This window comes from Calypte anna, chromosome 14, assembly GCF_003957555.1.
Source record: "Calypte anna isolate BGI_N300 chromosome 14, bCalAnn1_v1.p, whole genome shotgun sequence".
NCBI classification, from domain to species: domain Eukaryota; kingdom Metazoa; phylum Chordata; class Aves; order Apodiformes; family Trochilidae; genus Calypte; species Calypte anna.
In genome coordinates, this window is record NC_044260.1 from 14,154,758 (window position 1) to 14,175,819 (window position 21,062).

The 21,062-nt window shown below is 40.4% G+C and overlaps 1 protein-coding gene across 1 annotated transcript in view; it reads right to left on the minus strand.

The window, feature by feature from the left end:
- KIAA0556 (KIAA0556 ortholog) overlaps positions 1 to 20,393 on the minus strand; it is a 45,855-nt gene extending 25,462 nt beyond the window's left edge. The window contains exons 1-11 of the mRNA XM_030460050.1: positions 20,333 to 20,393; positions 18,521 to 18,603; positions 17,464 to 17,595; positions 15,225 to 15,486; positions 14,849 to 14,998; positions 12,936 to 13,099; positions 10,981 to 11,090; positions 10,431 to 10,545; positions 9,813 to 10,019; positions 5,664 to 5,801; positions 1,087 to 1,975 (exon numbers count right to left, since the gene is read on the minus strand). Of these exons, the coding sequence (XP_030315910.1) occupies positions 1,087 to 1,975; positions 5,664 to 5,801; positions 9,813 to 10,019; positions 10,431 to 10,545; positions 10,981 to 11,090; positions 12,936 to 13,099; positions 14,849 to 14,998; positions 15,225 to 15,486; positions 17,464 to 17,595; positions 18,521 to 18,603; positions 20,333 to 20,393 (2,311 nt within the window). The remainder of the gene's footprint in view (positions 1 to 1,086; positions 1,976 to 5,663; positions 5,802 to 9,812; positions 10,020 to 10,430; positions 10,546 to 10,980; positions 11,091 to 12,935; positions 13,100 to 14,848; positions 14,999 to 15,224; positions 15,487 to 17,463; positions 17,596 to 18,520; positions 18,604 to 20,332) is intronic.
- Between the last annotated feature and the right edge of the window lie 669 nt (positions 20,394 to 21,062).

Genomic DNA, 21,062 nt, shown 5'->3' on the forward strand with positions numbered 1-21,062 from the left:
TGCTGCCTTCCCCACAGAGAGGCAAAGAAAAAATATTCAGACATTCTAGGTTTAGAAACAGCCATTTTGTCTGAAAACTTCATGTGATGCCTGCTGTAGGTTTAGAACTGGCACTCCTGCATTTCAGCACAATGCCTTGTCCCTTTATGACCCCAACTTTCATGCAAACACCCAATAAAAGATGCAGAAAGCTTCACTTTCATGTCAATTGTTTCAGTGGTTTTGCCAAATCAAACCCCAAATTTCAATTGGTATCTTTTTAACCTCTTATTCCCCTTTTCTGGGCCTTGTCCTTGCTCTGCCAGACTCTCTACATTTGGGACAAGTTATTGAAGAATTACAGACTGCCAAGGAAGGACTTGAGCACCTGCCCAACTCTCACACTCTTTCCTGGGGACACATTGCTGGTTATTGCCAGAGGCAGAACAGAACAGAACAAACCTGGATCCCCCAGAGCCCAAATCTGGGATCCAGGCAAACTGAAAAAGGTTTGGAAGAGGATGACAAGGATAAAGCAAAAGCATGGACCAGGTAGTAGCTAAATGTACTAGAAAACTTTTCATAAATGAGGAGATATCTGAAGGAGAGGTCTGTAATGGCACAAGTGGAGAAGGGAAAATACAGGCAGCTTTCCATTCACTCTAAACAGACCCAACCTTTATTCTAAGAAAGACACAAATCTGCTACAAAAATAAACTCTGTAAATTGACTCACTACCTTGGTCACATTCTTCTTTATCTTTTTTTTTCAGATTTTCATTGATACCTCTGCACAACTGTCAATTTTTATATTATAATGTACTGACATTTAGCCTTTGTTCCTTTCCCCAAATAAAAACACTAAATCAGAATGCATTTTTTTCAGGAAAAGAGCATTTCACATTAGGTGTAGGACAAGGGAAGAGACTATGAGCACTGCCATAGCTTGAATAAGAAAAACTGAATACTACAAACACCACAAATAAAATCCCAGTGCCCATACCTCCAGAAATCTCAACAAGTCCCTTTCAACCTATATAATTCTGTGCTACTGCAAAATGGAGAACATATCCACACTTGCACTAAGGCTTCTATTGTGATTTCTTACCTTTGAGTGCCAAACCATCTTCTCCAAGATTTATGGAGTTTAATTCCTCCTTTTTCACATGTCTGACACTTCTCCTTCCACTTGCAGGGTACTCTAAGCTGCAGCAATTTTTATTAGAAAGTTGCTCCAGTATGTCCAAGCCTTCACCACCATCCCTTCTGGTTAACACTTGTGATCTCCCATTTCCATCTGCATTTCTACTACTGGATCTTCCCAGTCCATTTCTCTGACATGTGACATCCTCAGCCAGTTCTGAGAAGTTTTTTGATGCTCCATCTGACTGTGCTTGATATCTCAAACCCAAACCATGTTCTGCAGCAAGCCAGGGAGGCTTCTGCTTACTGGGAGTAACCTGATTGTCCTCTGTTCCTTGGGAAGATGACTGTAACCAAGAAGGAATTGAACTTGTAGAACCAGACAATTTCCTTCCTGTTAGCTTTTCCATTTGCTCACTCAGAGTGAGTCCATCATCAGGTTGAACACTCTCCCTAACGGACTGCACTGCTGCTTTCTCTTTGGTATCTTTCATGCAAAATTCAGATGGTAACACCTGCAGAGCATCCTCTGACTCAGTCAATTTTTTCTTTGTAAAGCTGAGAGAGTTCATTTTATCCTCAGGATTTTCTTCTGGCAGGGATTCCCTGCTTAGTGAAGCACTGTTTGATGGGACACATTGAAAGGGTAGGTCTGCTTTCTTTGTGACTGCAGGTGCCTTGACTTCCCCCCCTTCATTTGAAGAACATGCAGAGGTCTCTTGCTTGGGATCTGCAAGCACAATTGTAGTGCTCCAGTCAGTGAGAAGATCTCCAGAGCCTCTCTCTAATTCACCATCAAATACAAGGTTCTCATAAACATACAACTTCACCTTCTTTACTCCAATATTAAGGTCCTGTAATAACAAAAGTATGAAGATGTCAGTTAAGGTGTTCGAGCACCAAATATCACTGCTCTTAAACTCTGATTGTTTTATCAATAAACAGACAAAAACAATTCAAGCCCTGTACCCATAACATGCTTTTAATGTTTTTAATCAAAAGTTTAAACAGCTGAAAAATATTGTGGTGTATTTAAGATCTTATGTAAAAGGACTAAAAGCCTTGCTTGGCACTACTATGAACCATTTTGGCTGACAAGGCTTAAGTATTTTTAAAAGTTGCACAAGGAAGCCCAGATTAAGTATAATTATGTTTGATCAGCATATCAATTCCAGAGACACATTTTGCTTCAGCCTCTTTAAGATTCACTGCTTTCATGACACATTACACAGTGAACAACCACCCAGGGTAAAGCCACTGGAGTCAAAAAGAGTTACAAAGAGTTATAGAAAGACAGGGCTGGAAAGGACAGAATAAAAAAATATCATCCAGTCCACCTCATTTCACTGAAAAAGCAAAATAACCTATGCAATTGTGAAGAAATCTGCTTTAACAGTTCTCATATCATCTGCCTTGATAGCCTGTTCCAAACTTAACAAGCCTTTGAAATAGAAGGCCTTTATCTCAGACACAACTCTGCCACTCACATCTTTGTCTCATCAAAACCTGATTTTTCCACTGAAGTTGGAACCAATGTTCTTTCTGTTCTCTTTATCATTTGCATCCAAGTTTTTCTCCCCCTTGACAAAAGCACTGGTTTCTTCAAAGAAAATAGAGATGATGAGACAAAATCCACCTCCTTTCTGCCCTCTAGATTTCCGTGATGTGTCCATCACATGGTGTCTTTTTTCTTTCCCTATTTGCATGGAAACTGAAAAGCTTTTCATGACAGCACAAAGTTTCAGTTTCATGCCCATTGCTCATCTCCTGGGTGACAGTTCTCCTTCAGCACTGCTTGGGGATCATACATGGAGACTGTCAGAATGGTTAAACTCCCCTCACACCACTGCTCCACTCTCTGAAAGTGTGAGGAAGTTGGAGAAAACTCTCTAAAAGCACAAGGAAGTTGGAGAAATCTCTCCTTTCATACAGCAATTCCATCAGGAAGTCACCCTGTAAATAAACAACACCTCATCCAAGTGTTTGTTCCTCCCAGAGTACTCATGAAAACAGCACAATGTCAGCAAGAAGGTATGAGCAATGGCAGAGAGAAAAAAAGAAGGTTTTGTGAAAATAGTTCTATGGTTTCTCTTGCTCTTCTGCCCACCTCTGCACTTTCAGCCCTCAGACAGTGCCTGCTGGGACAGTGTTTCCAGTGATGATATTTCTGGCCATTTCAGTGGTCTCTGTGCATGACAAAACCTAAAAGCAGAAGCACAAGACCTGAAGTTGCCTCTGCCTGACTTCTGACAGATGAGTGGAAAAGATAAAGCAATAGAAAGTAAGTGATAGACAAGTCACCCACTGGAAAAAAAATCTCAAAAGAAAAAAAATCACAAAAAAAATCTCAAACTCAAAAAACCCCTCAAAACTCAAAAAAACCCCCCCCAAAAAAAACCCAAACAAAACCCAAAACAAACCTCAAAAAAACCCTCTAAAAACCCTCTAAAAACCCTCTAAAAACCCTCTAAAAACCCTCTAAAAACCCTCTAAAAACCCTCTAAAAACCCTCTAAAAACCCTCTAAAAAAACCCTCTAACACTAAAAAAAAACCCTCTAAAAAAACACTAAAAAAAAAACCTCAAAAAAACCTCAAAAAAACCTCAAAAAAACCTCAAAAAAACCTCAAAAAAACCTCAAAAAAACCTCAAAAAAACCTCAAAAAAACCTCAAAAAAACCTCAAAAAAACCTCAAAAAAAAACCTCAAAAAAACCTCAAAAAAACCTCAAAAAATATATCAATATATGTCAAAAGAATGGACAGGAGCACACCCTGGGAAGAAATGTATGGGCATTTGCCTCAAGGAGAAAACGATCCAGTTGCAAAGCAGCCAAGACACTCATGCTCCTAAGTAATGATTTAATTAACAGATTTGTGAGGGCACTCAACAAACACTGTATTGGGTCTAATGAAAGTATTTTTAATAGCATCAAGAAATGATGTAATTTGGAGGCTGTAGCAAGTATTTATGGAATGGCTGAATATTTCAGACAAACCTGAAAAGAACTGGCTGCCCTCACTTACACTTGAGCTGTTCTTACAAATTAAAAATTCTCTTTTTCACAGACCTCATCTGAAGTAAATAACAGCAAGATGAGTTCTTTTGAGATCCTATTTCTAATGCACTGGATTAAGGAACCTGACAGTGGTGTCATCTGATTTTTACACCTTCCTTCTGATTTATTTTTTCTGCTTTTAGACTGGGGTTCTACAATTCAAACATTTTCAACAGTAATGCTGGCTTGAATTAATTTTTTTGTCTGCTTTTTAGATAAATACCTGGGCACCTCTCACCTTCTTCTTTGAGAAAAGGGAGGTTAGAACAATTATAAAAAAAAAAATCACCCAAGAATCTGGCTCTGGATTTCCCTTACCAGGAAGAAAACTGTTAGCTAACTGTATTTTGGGGTTTTACACAAGAGAAAACTTCCTCATGCAGAAATGGGCAGGACTGGTTTGTATTATTCTTTCATCTTGAGGCTAAGAAGAGATTTCTTTAGTCAATTTAGACTGCTGCACTGCCACCAAAATCCGTGGGATTATACTCCTAATAGATTTCACAGCTTTATTATTATATTTATTATATTTATGTATTATTAGAAAGCCTGTACCTCATAACACAGAAATTCCTGGGTTATTTCAGCAGGTCTGGTAACAAAACATACTATTACTTCCAAAACCAGCAGACTCTTTCCTGCTCTTTAAGGTGGTGGAACATTCTCCAGCCCACACTTGAATAGAAAAAGCTATTCCAATTCCAGAAAATAAATATAAACCATGCTATAAGTAAATTTGTTTAGCTGTGCCTTCCATGACTGTTTTCATACATATAAATTACCATATGTGCTTATATAAGAACAGGGATGAGAGCAAAACCAGAGGGATAAAGCCTCTTATTTATAATCCAGGACAGAAAATCCTCTTTGATCCAGTACCTGGGATTTTTTCTGAACATTGCAGTATACAAACAAGAATAATTTCCATGGTGTCATTCAAACACACAAATAAGAGACCATCTGCCATGAGATGTGTCTCTTGTAACACTGGATTACTTGATTTATTATGAGCACACAGTGTACTCTGGAATTGAGAGAAACAAGACCAAAGCTGAGTACTCTGTTTATACCTATATACATTTAGAACTAAACACCTATTTAAAACACATATTTATTTGTGTTGTAGTAGAACAAGTGGAAACCTTGAAGGTTACAATGAATTTACCTTTGTATCTTTATTTCTAACCAAAGGATTAACTGACAGACTATGAAAGCATCTTTCTAAGTCTACTGAGATCTTCAACAGCTTTAAAAGAAAATGTTAATTGTGCCAAAGAAAGCATCAGCACTTACAATGAAGACAAAAGCAAATTCCAGAGTAGCCATGGACCCCTCGTAGCTCCCTGGTTTATTAGAGAACAGGGTATCTGCTTTTATTTCACACTTCTGCAAAGACGAGCAAACTGAGCATCCCTCTGGACTTCATCAAAGAGGAACCAGCAAGGCAAAGTAAAGATAGAGAGGAGTTGAGAAAAGGCTACTTACACTGGGAGCTGTTGTGTTGTAATTCCAGATCTTGATCTTGGCTATGCCAAAGGCACGTGCCCGGGTGGGATTGCGGATCACGAAGTAAAGTTGGATGGGTGGATGGAAAGGGCACATCCAAAGGCTTTCTGGAGTGCTCTACAAACACAGACAGGCTGTCACTAGTCATACTCTTGCTCCTAAAGCAGGATAATTTAAATCAATTCCCACCCCACAGAAAAAGAGACGTTAATTAAGGAAGTTAACCATTTAATAACAATCTCCGTGAAGAGCAAAGCCTTAACCTCATTTGAGAGCAGTAAATCCCCTCCCCTGCCTGCCAGACAGCTCACAGCAACCTGTCAATGAGATAAAGGTCAGCTGCTCCTGTCCCAATAAGACATCTGCATGCTCACAAGTGACAGGCAGGCTGCCATGCTTTGTAACTGCAGGGTCAGAGCAAGTCCAGTTTATTTTAACCAAATTAATCAGCTTTGCAGGCACCAGAGGGATCCCTGAGCACCATGGACACTATGTAATTACTCTGGGATTTCATAGAAGTGATTACACTTCTGTTTTGCCCTCTAATGAGGGAAATTTTAAGGTATTGGTATTTTTCACTGCCTATTTTAAATCAGACAATTAATTTCATGTACAGCTCTATGTAGCTCTCTACAGTCTACATTTTCTAAGACACCACAAAAACACTCATCATGAATTTTACACACCACTGAGAGCTTAAAGTACCAAAGAATGCCTAATTCTGGGCATTCTTCAGAACTGTTACCTCTACATGTTGAGAAACCGAGGGAAAGGATGGGTGGCAGATCAGAAAGAAGCAAGGAGTAAAGAGTTTCAGGAACAAAACGTTGAATATTAATACCCTTGATGCCAAATGTTACCCCAAAACAAGAGAACGAGGTCACCAAGTAAAAATACATGCAGCCAACAGTGATCTGAGACCAGCAGATAAACCAGACTCCTTTCTGGTTCCAAGGACACACAGAACATAGAGGCACACAGTAGGTACACTATTTTTCCATATCCTTTCACTTTGAAAGGAGTCTTTCTGCTTTTCCTGAAGGCATTAACCACAAAACTTCCCTGCTGAGTACTGTAGATGTGGGCCTAATGATGGTAAGGGCAGAGCTCTGCCAGCTTGCTCAAAGCTATCACAAAGAGATGAACTTTGAGAGTGGTCACCCTCCTATTCCAAACTCTGAGGGTTCACAATGTCTCTCAAAAATCTTTGGGGGGCTGTTGTTGCTTTGAATGTCATTTCCATGTCCATCATCAGCAAGTCCATCATCAGCAAGTTTGCTGATGACACCAAGCTGGGGAGAAGTGTTGATCATCTGGAAGGCAGGAGGGCTCTGCAGAGGGACCTGGACAGACTGGAGAGATGGGCTGACTCCAATGGGATGAGGTTCAACACGGCCAAGTGCCGGGTCCTGCACTTTGGCCACAACAACCCCATGCAGTGCTACAGGCTGGGGACAGAGTGGTTGGAGAGCAGCCAGGCAGAAAGGGACCTGGGAGTCTGGATTGACAGGAAGCTGAACATGAGCCAGCAGTGTGCCCAGGTGGCCAAGAAGGCCAATGGCATCCTGGGCTGGCTCAGAAACAGCGTCACCAGCAGGTCCAGGGAAGGGATTCTGCCCCTGTACTCAGCCCGGGTAAGGCTACACCTTGAGTACTGTGTCCAGTTCTGGGCCCTTCAGTTCAAGAAGGATATTGAGGTCCTCGAACAGGTCCAAAGGAGGCAACCAGGCTGGTGAAGGGACTTGAACACAGATCCTATGAGGAGAGGCTGAGGGAGCTGGGGGTGTTCAGCCTGAAGAAGAGGAGGCTCAGGGGAGACCTCATCACTCTCTACAACTCCCTGAACAGAAGATGGAGCCAGGGGGGGGTTGGGCTCTTTTCCCAGGCAACTCTCAGTAAGACAAGAGGGCACAAAGGGTCTCAAGTTGTGCTGGGGGAAGTTCAGATTGGATATTAGAAAGAATTTTTTCACGGAAAGGGTGATCAGACATTGGAATGGGCTGCCTGGGGAGGTGGTGGAGTCTTCGTCCCTGGAGACATTTAAAAAGCGACTCGATATGGCACTCAGTGCCATGGTCTAGTGACTGTGGCGGTAGTTGATCAAGGGTTGGACTCGATGATGTCTGAGGTCCCTTCCAACCCAGCCTATTCTATGATTCTATGATTTTGGGGCACAAACAGCCATCAGAGTACCAGTCAGCTTTAATCCTTTCTATGTAAAAGCAGAAGAAAGCCTCTTAGCATGAAAGAAATGAAGGAAAGCCTTCAAACCAGTGTGAACACAATGCCAGGAGCATCTTCAAAGCTTGGTCATCTTACTGAGGTCCTACTATGAACAGGAATAACTCAAAAAATCAATATCCTAAAAGCAGCAACATCCAGACCTCTCAAGTCAGGACCTGATGCCCCAGAAATCAGTAGATTCTGGTGTGTACCAGGATAATAAATAAACTAATAAATACATAAAATTCCTCACCTTCAGTAAAAGCATGCCTATTCTTAATGACAAAAGTAGATTTAAATAAAGATGGAAGTGTTTTAACTGTGGTAAAGTGAGCTCTCTACAAAGTTTTTATGTTAGTTTTCATTCAGTTAAAATATTGGTGGCTCAGAGATTCATTAATTTGTTATTCCTAATGTACCTAAAAGCTTTCCAGTGTGATCTGAGATGTACAGAAACAGAAAATGCTGCTGAGGGCATCTGCAGCTCAGTGATCAGATCTCCACTCTTAGGGCCATATTCCTTGTCCAGGTTGCATCTGCTCTGATCCAAAATCTTTCCAGCTTCAAGAGAGGAGATTACAGTGTCCCACAGCAAAGGAATAAATCAATGAACTATGAAACCTTCATTACTTAAGAATAATGGGATTTATAAATATATGAAAAATGCTGAGAATAACAGCTTTATAATGGACTCATGAATATATTACTACATCTAATTATCCAGACAGTTTGGGAGTCACTGCTCTGATATCTGCCAGAGAGCACAGGCTATAAAGGAGAACAGGTATTTATGACATCTGGACTACAGCTTTTAAGAGACTGTAATAAGGATGTTTCAAGTAAAACTGTTTAGTAAAATCATGTTTGGAAATAATACTTCATGCTAAGTTTCAACTAGATCTCAAAATAATGCAGTATTTGCCCTCTTTCTATTCTCATTCACCCTACAAGCAGAAGAGTACCACGAGCATTAAATGAGTTGGGATTTATGTTTTTAACAGATTAAGTCACTTGGTACCCTCACCCACTAAAACCATACAATTTTTACTAGAATCCTAGTTCTAGAGGGTCATGGAGAGAGAGGGCACAGTGAATGAGCAACAGAAATGAAATGATGGCTGCATGAAGAGCCATGTGGATTTCATCTGTTATTGTCTTTAGTATGCAAGTACTCTGTGCCTCCTCATCTGTCTCAGAGAAGGGCCAGGAAATGCTTTTACCATGTCACACATTTTTCTTAATCTCTTGCTGAAAACCACCTACTTACACATCCTTATTCTTCTGTAATTCTTCTCTAGGTAAAAGGATAAAGGGACAGGAACACATAAGCATGTTTCTTTTCCAAGTTTAAATTCTTATTAACCTGAAATTCTTATTAAATATCTGGGAGTACTTATACCTTCAGATCACAGGAATTACATCAGGTTCTCAGCAGACATGCTGTAGAAATGTGAAATTCCCTGTCCTTCAAGTTTTGTGATCTCTTTCTGTAGATACTACAAGAATTTTACAGTACTTGAAAGTCTGATAGTGTTCTTTCATCCAAGACATCACCACAGAGCAAATATGAAAAGAAGCAGTTAGAGCTGTCCTGTGCCAGTTGCTCAGATAATTGTCATGCATATTAATCCAAATCACAACATGAAACCAAAAATCACAACTGAACACCAACACCTTGGACAGGAAAGTCCAATTTCCTGATAATAAATAATATTTGTATTTTTTGACTCATCAGGTAGTTGTTATGCAAGTCACATTCAAAATGCAATCATGTTTCTAAACAAAAAGCCAGTGATGGAATATTGAAGAAATCTTATTATGAGGAATGGAATATTATGGAATATTATGATGGAATAATGAAGAATATTATGAGGAATTTGCACATTCAGAACTAAGCTGTCTTACATTTAAGTTCTTATTGACCAAGCAGCACAAATCCCCTGGGTTGTCAGCATTTCGGATGTCCACATCATGAGGAGACACAAAGATCTTCTCATTGCATAAATCAAAGAACTCCACCTTGCTCAGGCCCACGTATGCTGGATTTCCCCAATTAGAAAGAAGTTCCATGGTCACATAAATGGCATCACATACTTCCATACTGGCAGTCACCTGGGCCAAAATGAAACGTTGCAAATGAGTCATAAAACAATAAAATGTGGAACAAACCAGAGATTGTTGTGAGTGGAATGAGTCAGATGCAAAAAGCTTGGGAATTCAGCCCTATCTGGATGACATTCAATCACTCTGGGTTCCATTAACTGCACCCCACATCAATTAATAAATCTAAGGTAGGGTAAAATAAGTGTACTTAGCACCCTCCTGAGGAGAAAACACCTCTCCATTCTTTGTGTGGTCCCTTTGTCATTCTGATGAACAAAGAAACACTGATAAATTCTCTTCTCTTATCCTGCCAGAGGTTTTAGTTGACATGGGGCAGAGTTGGGGGCCTACAGATCATCCAGTGGACTTTTTATTTCAGTAAGAAATAAAGGAACAGTTGCAGTGCACACAGACACAAACCTTCTCTCTCAACATGGAATCTACCTCAGATTTGTAACCAGACAGGAAAATGTCATTATCACAGGCTGAATGGCTTTCAGGCTCCTGGAGAACTTCCAGAAGTTTCTTCTCTGGTCTGAAACATACATAGATGTGTATGTATTACTTCCTCATAATTCCTGTGCTTTTAAGAAATCATTTGTTGGTGTCAAGGCAAAGAGATGTTAGAATGAGCTCCCATGCCCCACTGAATGATAACTGTTGCACATAAACACACAGAATTTGGTTAAAATCCTGAGCTCCAGTTCTCTGCTGGTTCTGAGGAAGTCTTAAGAATACAATATATAGATAATATAGAGACAATATGTATGGAATATAGAGGGAGATGTTGGCAGCTTGTTGATTTCCAGAGCCTGGCCAAAGGCTGGAATCTTCTAGATCTGCTACTACTGCTTGGATGGTGCCTCAGGTACCTTGGCACGATGAGATGGAGAGGTAGCACATTACACCTGGTAGTACTGAAAAATATTCCTTTAAAACTAAAAGCTGCCTTTCAAGGAAACACACATACCTGCTTTCAAAAGGACAGAAGCTCTCAACAGCTTTGGTGACTGCAGTCCTTGCCTGGCTTTCTTCTGGAGGTTCAGCCATTGCAGAAATAAATGAAACAGAAAATTTCTTCTATGTAAGAAAAAGATGAACAGGTTTCATTCACATTTTTCTCTGCATAAGTACCAGTCTGCATCTCTGGAATAAATACAAGTTTGGGCCCTGATAATCTTAGGTGATCTGCAACTCTGTATTGAGTCATTTTAGTCCTTAAAGTCCTTTTAACAGAATTAGTCTTTATTTGCAATGAAAGAGCTGAGCTTGGAGCTTGATCTTCTATGTTGAAGTAATGTAAAAGCATCCTGTGATGACTTTCAGACCTATGTCTGAAATCTGGATATATTTGGTAAAACAAAAAAAATCATGAAGACTTAAACCCAAAAAATCTCAGTTTTATTAGAATAAAATCTGGATTTGTTTTTTTTTTAATATAGGACTCTTGGAAGTGACTAAGAGAAAACAGAAGCCCTGCAGTTCTTACAATGCTGTGGCCTTTTCCTCTCTACCTGTACCCCACTTTTTAATTCTAACCTGCTCCTTTTGTTGTTTTTCCTAAAAATACTTTTAGCAGCTTCTGTCAAAGACAGAATATTCAGACCAGTGAATAACTACTTGGATGAGGAATAGCAGTCCTCTTCTTGTGTCACTGTCATTTCTATAATTTTTGAATAGCAAGAGAATATTAAAATGCTCAGAAGGTAATTATTTTTTAGTATCAAAAACTCTGCATTGAAATAAATTTAAATATCAAAGGCAAGTTCCACGATTCCTTAAATGTATAAGCAAAACTAAATTACTTCTGGAAGATTATTAAGGTCAGCTTTAAGACTGAGAATTCATGGTGGATTTTTGAAACTCCATCTCAAGTGCCAGAGTTAAATTACATCTATTTTAAGTATTATTCATTTTTCATTTAAGCACAACAATGTTAAAATTAGCCCTAATGCTAGCAGGAAGATAAATTATGTGAGAATATTCAATGGAATTTGTTCTCTCAATCCTAAAGCTATAAATATCTCAAAAACAAGAGGAATGAGATTGAAAAGTTAACCTAGATGATGAAATGATATGTAAAGCACTTACCTATAGTACAAGAACACTTTAACCTTTGGTCCTCACCAAAACTCCCCAGGAACCTGATGTTCCCTCAGCAATGACAGGAGCTACACCACAGCATCAACTCCACTTCAGGGAGCATCACAGTTTCCTAAATTTCAGTTTATGCTCAGATTTCTTTATCTACTTTCCTTCCTTTAGAACTGAAGTATTTGTTATGCTCCAAGTTTAGCTAGGGTTGTCAATATACACACTATTTTTTAACTTAGAAGGGAATAATGGTCTGACTTAAATCAGAAGGGGATGGATTTTTATTTCCTTGTTCATAAGATGAATTCTTAATTGGTTTTATTTATGATTGTGGGAGATAAGAGATGCACACACACCAGGGCAAAAAATCCCCACTAGCTCCTGCTCCCTAAAAGCCAGCAGTGTCCATGACAGCTCTGCTCCAAGAGCAGAACATGTGTTAGCAGGAAACAGTGCCCATGTGAATGACTTCAGGGGGAAGGCAGGATTTATTTTTGTGGAAATCACAAAATTATCCAAAAAATAATCTTGCTTAAGAAGCTTCCAGAATGCCAAGGGCTGCACCAGTCCTACAGCTATGCACTTCCCATACAGACATACTGTCTGACTAGTCTAGCAGTTGCTCACTGATCCCCAAAATTAAGAGAGAGCTGTGAGATGTTATCCTGAGGAAACAGATTCAAGAAAACCACCCTGTGGGAGAACATGGCAAATTATATTTCACTTAAGAGGCATCACCATCCATTCCCACACCATCTTAACGAAGAAGAGATGGTAATTCCTGGGGGATTGCTGCCTGATGAAACAGCCCCTTTCTGAGTTTTGCCATACCTTTGGGGAGCCTGGGGAAGCTCTCTGCTGTTGCAGATCTCTTTGCAGGATTTCATTTTCCCTTTGTATTGCTCTAATCACAGCTGATACTGAGACATCAGCAGCTTTCTCACACACTTTCTTTCGAGCAGCTGAAAGGGGTCTCTCCGGGCGACTCAGAGGTCCTGCCAGCAAGAGAAGGAAGGAATATTCCTGTTTCTGGGCATACAACAGCATGAATTTGAAACATCTGATTTAGCTGCTGACACAGGACTTTGCTAGCACACTGTAAGCATCCCAAGCAAGGCTGAATAGCTCCAATTTGGTTTTGTTGTAAGATTCCAGGTCACATCGACTCTAAAAACATATCTGAAACAGCACCAGAAGAGAAGAACTGACAGAAATGAGAAAGAAATGACAGAAATGAGAAACATTTTTTTGCTTTAAGGTTTTCTTGTACTAGCTTTGTTCAGGAAATAAAGGAAATAAAATTTAAAAACAGAGCATCTGAGATTAGACTAAAGGAGAAGCACAGTAATTATAATTAAGGACTTCAAAAGTCTAGGGAATAGACTCAAGCTGTAAAGACATTAAGATTAAATAAATATATTGCAGCACAGGCAAGCATGCTCATAATGCTGCAGTGAGGTTTGCTAAGCAGGGGAGTGGAAGTGAATGCTAGTAACATGAAGTCTATCCTGAAAAGTCAGGAAGTTAAAATGTAATTCAGATTTGTTTGTGTTCACACTCTAAGCCCTCTGCCATCTTCATTGTAAAAAACTTTCATCAAGCATTAGTCATCTCTGCATATGCAGGCACAGAATAGTCTTCTTTTTTTTTAATATACATACCATCCCTATGAAATGAAATTAATTTAAGGACTTAGTGATTATTGGACAGAAACAGTTTTACCAAGCACCATTATAACCTGAGAAATGCTACACACGTCTTTGGACAACAGGCAAAGCATCTGCTCAGACAGATGGTGGGTGAGGGTCTCAGAGGCTACACAGAGGATTTATTCTGAAGCCAGGAGGACTCAGCTCCTTCTCTTTCCTCTCAATTTTCTGCCAATTAAGAAACTTAAGATTTTGACTTCTGAAAACCATTAGCTTTATTGCATTCTTGGATTTTGTTTTTTTTCTGAAGAGCCTCTTAACCACAGAGTAACAAAGTTCAAAAGTTTACCTCAGACCTTCCAAAACTCCAGGTCAGACTTGTTCAGTCTGCTGAAATAACAACTGCAGCCATGATTTCAGCCCCTAGGTTTGAGGGTTGGTTTGGTTTTGGTTTTAGCACAGGCTAAGACCACGCCTTAGCAAGCAGACTCCTAGAATAAGCAGCATTGCCTTCAAAATGGTGTTCTCCAGTCCAGCAAAAATACTTTCCAGTATGGTACTGGATTATCTAGCCAGCACTGGAGACTGGTGTGCACATTCAAGGTGTAAATCAAATACAGTCTCAGTTAGCAACAGACCTAGCTTTGCTGTGCTGCTGAAAACTATGCCTTTATAGGATCAATGCACTGTGTTAAAATCTTCCAGCAAGTCACCAATCACTGATTTTGCTAAGAGATATTTCTGTTAATACCACAAGGAACTGATCTCCACAAGGACAGTGAGAAACAGCAAGCCCAAAGACTGAAAGGGAAAGGAAAGAGTCTTCTGCTGTGGAAGCAAGAAGAGAGGGAAGGCATTAAAGATGTAGCAGAAGACTAAAGTACACAGTATACAGATCCTGCACTTTCTCACAAGAAGACTTGAAGTGTTGAAAGCAACAAAAAAGCCTGACAAAGAAACCCAACATTGAAAGTAAAGGACAACAGCTAAGGAAAAAACCATACAATGAGAGATGTGTGCTGAAATTACATCTAAGCTAGAGGGGAAAAAGCATGAAAACTCTCCTTATTGATATTATATATTCTTATTTCTTACTAGAAATAGTCCTTTCATGTCTTTCCTGCTGCAAGAACCCAGCAGAGAGTGGTCGAGTTGTTTTACTTTTTACCACAGCTGGTCTGACAGGAATGTACAATTCTGCATTTTCTTTTCTTTTGGCTGAGAGAACCCGACGTGGCTTCACTTCTGCAAGATAACAAGGGAACAGAAATAAACAGCTGCAAAGATACTTTAAAATAATATCTTTACATAGTAGTAAGAGGAAGCAAGGCCTCCAAACCAGAAGATTGAAACAACAGGTTTGCTGAAGAGCATGAAAACTCCTGAGAGTATGGAGCAATTTAATGATTCCCTTAAAAGTAATGCTAGGAGCTGTCATAGTACTGTAGTAGCACATAATACACAGACTTACTGCTTTGGTCCTGGTTGAATTCCAGCACAGTAAGGGCACCAGATGCAGAGTGAGAGCATCTCACAGCATCCTGGTGTTCAGAAGCTTCTTTCTGCACCGATCTGCTGTGATGCAACTGGAGACCTCCAAAGCTTGCAATGGTTTCCTCAGTAGGAGATGGTTCTGAACACAAATCCTCTTCAACAGAGTCAGAATCATCACTGAGAGAGTGTTCTTCCATCCTTGTCTCTTCCATACCAAGCTGCAAGCTGCTTCTTGATTCCTGCAACAGATTCATCAGAAAAGCTCAAACACATATTTTAGAATAAACCAAGGTGGCTGCCTCTTCCTCCCCTGGGAGAAAGAAAAATCTTATGAACTCAGAGCAATGATGCAGCCAAAAATATTCAGATTCTTGTATTGCCTTCACTACTCTGATAAAGAGAAATCATCATACAATTCCTTCTTTACTTCCCATCAGAATCCTTGAAGGCAAACTCTGTAGGCCAAGGAATTTTTACATGCAAAACCAGTTTACAACCAGGAGATAAGGGCCAGGGCATATATTTTCCAGCTTCACACAATGAGATGCTATAATTTGGTTTGCTATTTCAAGACAAGTTGCAATCCAGATTTCCTAAATGCCTTTGTGAGACAGCAAAGCCAATGCAATAGCAACTGCTTTGTGAGGAATGGGATAGCTGGTAACAGCTCTGTCTTGTACTCATCTGTATGTCAAAAAACAGTAGGAAAAGAGTTGTGGGCTCATGGACTAAGCTTCCAACTTGCAGAGGTTTTTTAATCAGGCACATTGTAGCAGGATTTTATGCAAAAATTAATTTATTTTGAAATGTACTGTGGCAAAAGCTGCCCTACCTCTCTCAGCATATGCCACAAAGCACATAGATGGCAGATATGAATGCAAAAGGAAAAGACCTTGCATCCCTTAAAGACATTTTTTCCTACTTTATAGGTATTAGAGCTTTCAGATAAGTACATGTAAGCAAAATATATGAGTAAAATGAAAACCTGAAGCTATCTTAGGTACAAATAAACTGTGACAGCATATGTTCAGTTTGCAATGAAAGCTTCTGCTCCTCTACAGATTACACTTGTCAGGAAATCCATGCTGACAGAAGCTATTACAAAGAGCTGGCAAACTCAAGTTCAAAAGAGGGTCTGCAGGCAACCTGAGGCTTGATACTGAGCATGTCTTTATCACAGTCAGAGGTAACATTTGGCAGGGAACTGTACAGGCTTTTAGTTTGAAATCTCATGGCACCTGCTTTGTTACAAGACAATCAAGAAAACACTTCAGGAAAATCAAAGATGGGCTACAAAGAAAAGTGAGGGTTGGGTTTTAAATTATTAGCTTATCACTTTGATATGAATTGTTATAGATAGCTGTCCTGGTTTGGGCCAGGATAAAGGTCATTTTCTGTCTTGTACTTGTTTCTGTCTTGTTCACATCACTGTGAACAAGCTGCTGGTTCACAGAGCAGAAAAGTTTGAAAGTAGGATAAGAAAGGTGGAAAGATGGAAGCTAGGAAAAATACTCAGGAAGTTGGTCTGATGTCAGTGGTAGGATCTGTAGAGTTCATACAGAGATGCTGCTCCACCCTCCAGAAAATCTTTATGCATGTCATTAATTAGTCAGGCAGAAGAACAATCTATGAACAAAATATTATGAATATTTTTTTTTAAGGACAGGGCATTTGTGAAGTGTGCAAGAACAAACTGCAGTAAGTAACCAAATAGAAGACTGAACTGTCAGACAACAGAATCAATACAATAACAACCTTTGATGCAAAGCAACTGTATTGATTATAACATTTTTAAAACTTGACTCTGAGTTCTGTTATGTAAAACAATGACATGCAACAATTTCAGCACAAGTATTCAAAAACTAACCTAAAACCCAGAAAAAGTTGTTTAAGCTTTCTGTAACCTGCAACAAAGAGTGACATTCATGTGGACAATCATTAAGTGACCTGAGCTTCCTTACATGTTGGAAAGAACCTTGGTCCTATCCAACAGACAACAATCTCTTTAATTTAGGACTTAATATGTTACAGCTGTGCTGATCAAGATGAGATTTTCAAAGTAGTTTGACTTTTTTTGTTGCATTCTCTCCTTATGTCCCATCTCATCAATGCAAAATCATCTAGTGAAACAAATACCATACCCTGGGTTTGCAGGCTCCATGCTCACATTTCACCTGACACTGGCATGAACAACAGAAAGTAACAGCAAACCATACCTGGGGGTACAGAGGATCATCACCATCTGCCTCCACACTCAGGCTTTCATAAGGTTCAAAATCCTCAGAGTACTCCAGAGGAGGCTTAATGAGGAGTTTAGCCCCTCTTTCTGTTTTAATCTCCACAGTTTTCTGTTAAAAAAGCATTCAAATAAATTAGACAAAGAAAGGTTGGTGCTGTCAGCAGTACAAAAATAAACATTGTGTTTTCCAAAGCAATATCTAGAACAAGCAACCTTTTTACCTGCTGTTCCAGGGAAGGTTTCTGTCCTCCCTCAGCTCACTTTTGGGTTTAACTGTCCCTGAGAAGCTCTCCAGCTACTGCTGCTATCCCAGCACATGTGCATTTGGCACCAAAGTGAAGGCCCATTGGGCTCACTCCCTCACCACAACAGGAATAAGGACAGAGCAATCAGAAGGAGGGCTTCAATGGATGGACACAGGCTTTAAGAAAGGCTGATAAGGTGAGGAGGAGTTTCCTTCTTTAAATGAGAGGAAGCTGGAATGCACAGAGCTCTGCCAAGAACAGCTCAGGAGCCAGTTGAGAGCTTCTGTGTCAAGATTACCAGGCAGACCAGAACTCATGCTGGTCCTTCTGGATATCTGCTGTACACCTGGTCATCAGGAAGAAGCCAGTGAGGCTTTCCTCAAAAAAACTGGAATGCACAAGTTCAAGCTGGTCATTATGTCATCCTTTAACAAACCTGGAACCTGCTGGAAAGTCAGCACAGGAGGGATCAAGAAATGGAGGTGATTTCAAGACACGTGTGATTGAGAAGCCAAGAAGCAAAGGTGCTCTGCTGGAGATGCTCAGAGAGTTGGGACTCTTCAGCATGGAGAAGAGAAGGCTCAGGGGATCTCATCAGTGTGTGCAAATACCCAGCAGCTATCTGCTCACTGGCAGGCCAAGAGACTGAACCAAGCCTCAGATTCTATGAGAGCCCTGACTGCCCTGACCTACTAATTGCAAGCAATTTCTCCTAAAATTATTTACAAACTAAAAATTGGTTCAAAGATGCTTTTTTATATATATAAAAACAAATTTTAACTCTCTTACCTGAAGCCAACCTCTGCGTTGCACTTTGCTTGGTGCTGTCTGTGTGCTGCACTCTTGTAACACACTCTCTTCTAGCTGGGCTGCTTTTTCAAAACACAGAGACAGGAATTAGAAGACAGAAAACACAGTATTGGACAAAATGCACCTTACTTAGCTCATGCTCTTTTCTTTGTTTTCCCCAGATGATGACAGAAGCTTTTGACAGGTGAATGGTACCAACTGAAAAGACATTCTGCACCAGACAGGGGCTGGTCGTGTCTTAGCAGCAGTTTTGAACCTCTCCAGGGACACTCAGCATGTATATTCAAGAGAATAAACTGTTTAAAGATACTTTATTTAACAGAAAATGAGGTATGAAAGTATAGAAATGCCTCCTAGAACAGGGGTGATTCTAAGTAATGATTCTAAGTCCCAGCTGGGCAAACAGTGAGGTGTGTTAGGAAGCCAGCCAAGCTCAGAGCCCAAACCACCAAAGGCAAACTCTGATAAACAGGGTCCTCCAGAACAACAGGAAATATGCTGGCTTTACAAAGTAATTATGTTTGTTTACTCTCAAACTAAGAAAGCAAAGTACTGGCAGGCTAAACAGAATGCATTAGGTGTTTAACACACTGTGCAGAGAAGGAATCTTCATTAACAAGTCATAACCAAAAGACAAACACTCATTTTCCCTTATTTCTGAGGCAAGGAAGAGCTGGTTCCAGAACTTAGGCAAAAATTCTGTGTATTGTCAACCAGAACAAAGAGTTCCTGTGCTGGAAACAGCCCCAGCTGACAATGGAACAGTGAATTTTTGAGAGGATGTTTTGGCTGAGACAGAGACTTAACACCTTGCAGGTCAATTAAAATCCTCCAGGGAGCAAGGACAACACCAACAGTCTCAATAGCATCCTAAATAAAAGCATCTCATTTCCTGTATCCAAGACAGATTCACAGCTTCCATTTTTTTCTCAGGGGAGAAGAAAGAGCTGATGCAAAAGCTTTTTTCTTTAAGCCATAATTTAATGGTCACCCTAAGCCAGCAGAAACTGGCCCTACCCATAAAAGCAGCAGAGTTATCCCACAAAGGTCACAGAATCACAGAGAGATTTAGTTTGGAAGGGACCTCTGGAGGTCACACCCAGCCCAACTTTCCTTTCACAGCAGAGCTTACTTAAAAATCAGATCAGGTTGCTCATTACAATTCTCAATCCCACATTTTCTTTTCTGGGGGTTGAACAATGCTTCAGAGAATTGATATGGGCAAGTTTTAACTGAAAAAAACCATCAAAAGAAAGGTTACTTGTAATTGTAGTCACTTGTGCAATCTGGTTCACCATGAGATTGCACAAAGAGTGGTACAAGCAGGTAGGGCACAGGTGTCCCAGTTTATTGCTGGGCCAGCAGGTAAATGAGTGCCAGATGTTCTCTATTAATCCCCCTCCCACAGGGAAAGGAGAAAGAAGGGAGAGAACCTTACAGGTTGGGAACCAAACTACAGAATTTTAATTACAGAATCACAGAATGTTAGAGGTTGGAATGGACCTCAAAAGATCAAGTCCAACCCCCCCCTGCCAGAGCAGGGTCACCTAAAGTAGGTCACACAATAGTAATGAAAAAGAAAGGAATAAAATCTGCTAAAATACACACAAAACCACTGCCACACCCCCCATATACTGCTCACATCACCCCAAGGCTGCAGGCAGGCTCTGGAAAAGTCCCAGGCTGGGCTCCTGCAGTCAGCAGCAGTCAGGAGCTGGCTGCAGGAACACATGGGATTGAGGGACATACAGATGGGATTGAGGAACATACAGATGGGATTGAGGGACATACAGATGGGATTGAGGGACATATAGATGGGATTCAGGGACATATAGATGGGATTCAGGGACATATAGACGGGATTCAGGGACATATAGATGGGATTGAGGGACACACAGATGGGATTCAGGGACATACAGATGGGATTGAGGGACATACCAATGGAGGTCACAGGCAGAGAAGGAAGGGAGTCCTCTCAGGATGCCAGCCAGGGATGAAAAGACCTTGCCCCTCCTTATCCCTCAAATTTATACTGGGTGTGAGGCTGGACTACCTAATTTAGTTAATTCTGATCACCTGTCTGCTCTGCTCTTCCCCCTCATTATGCCTCAACTTTATACTGGCTGAGGCTGGACTACTTAATTGGTTAATTCTGATCACCTGCTCTTCCCCCTCCCTATCCCCTGAATTTATACTGGGTATGAGGCTGGACTACCTAATTTGGTTAATTCTGATCACCTGCTCTTCCCCCACAGAGGGTCACAGGTGTGACTTCTTTACTCCCTTTTTCTTTCTAGAAAATGAGTTGTTTTGCAGAGCCAAGCAATGGCCTTGGGTCTCCATACCATTCTCCACAAACAAGTATAGACATTAAATATTTTCAGCCCTAGAAGCAGCCAGTGACTGAGAAACATGCCATTCATTTCAGCAAGTACAGCTCCTTAGAAGAGACTTCACCAAAAAGCAAAATCACCAGAAAGAAAATTGGTTCAACTCTGGCTGAAACCAGGACAACAGGGCA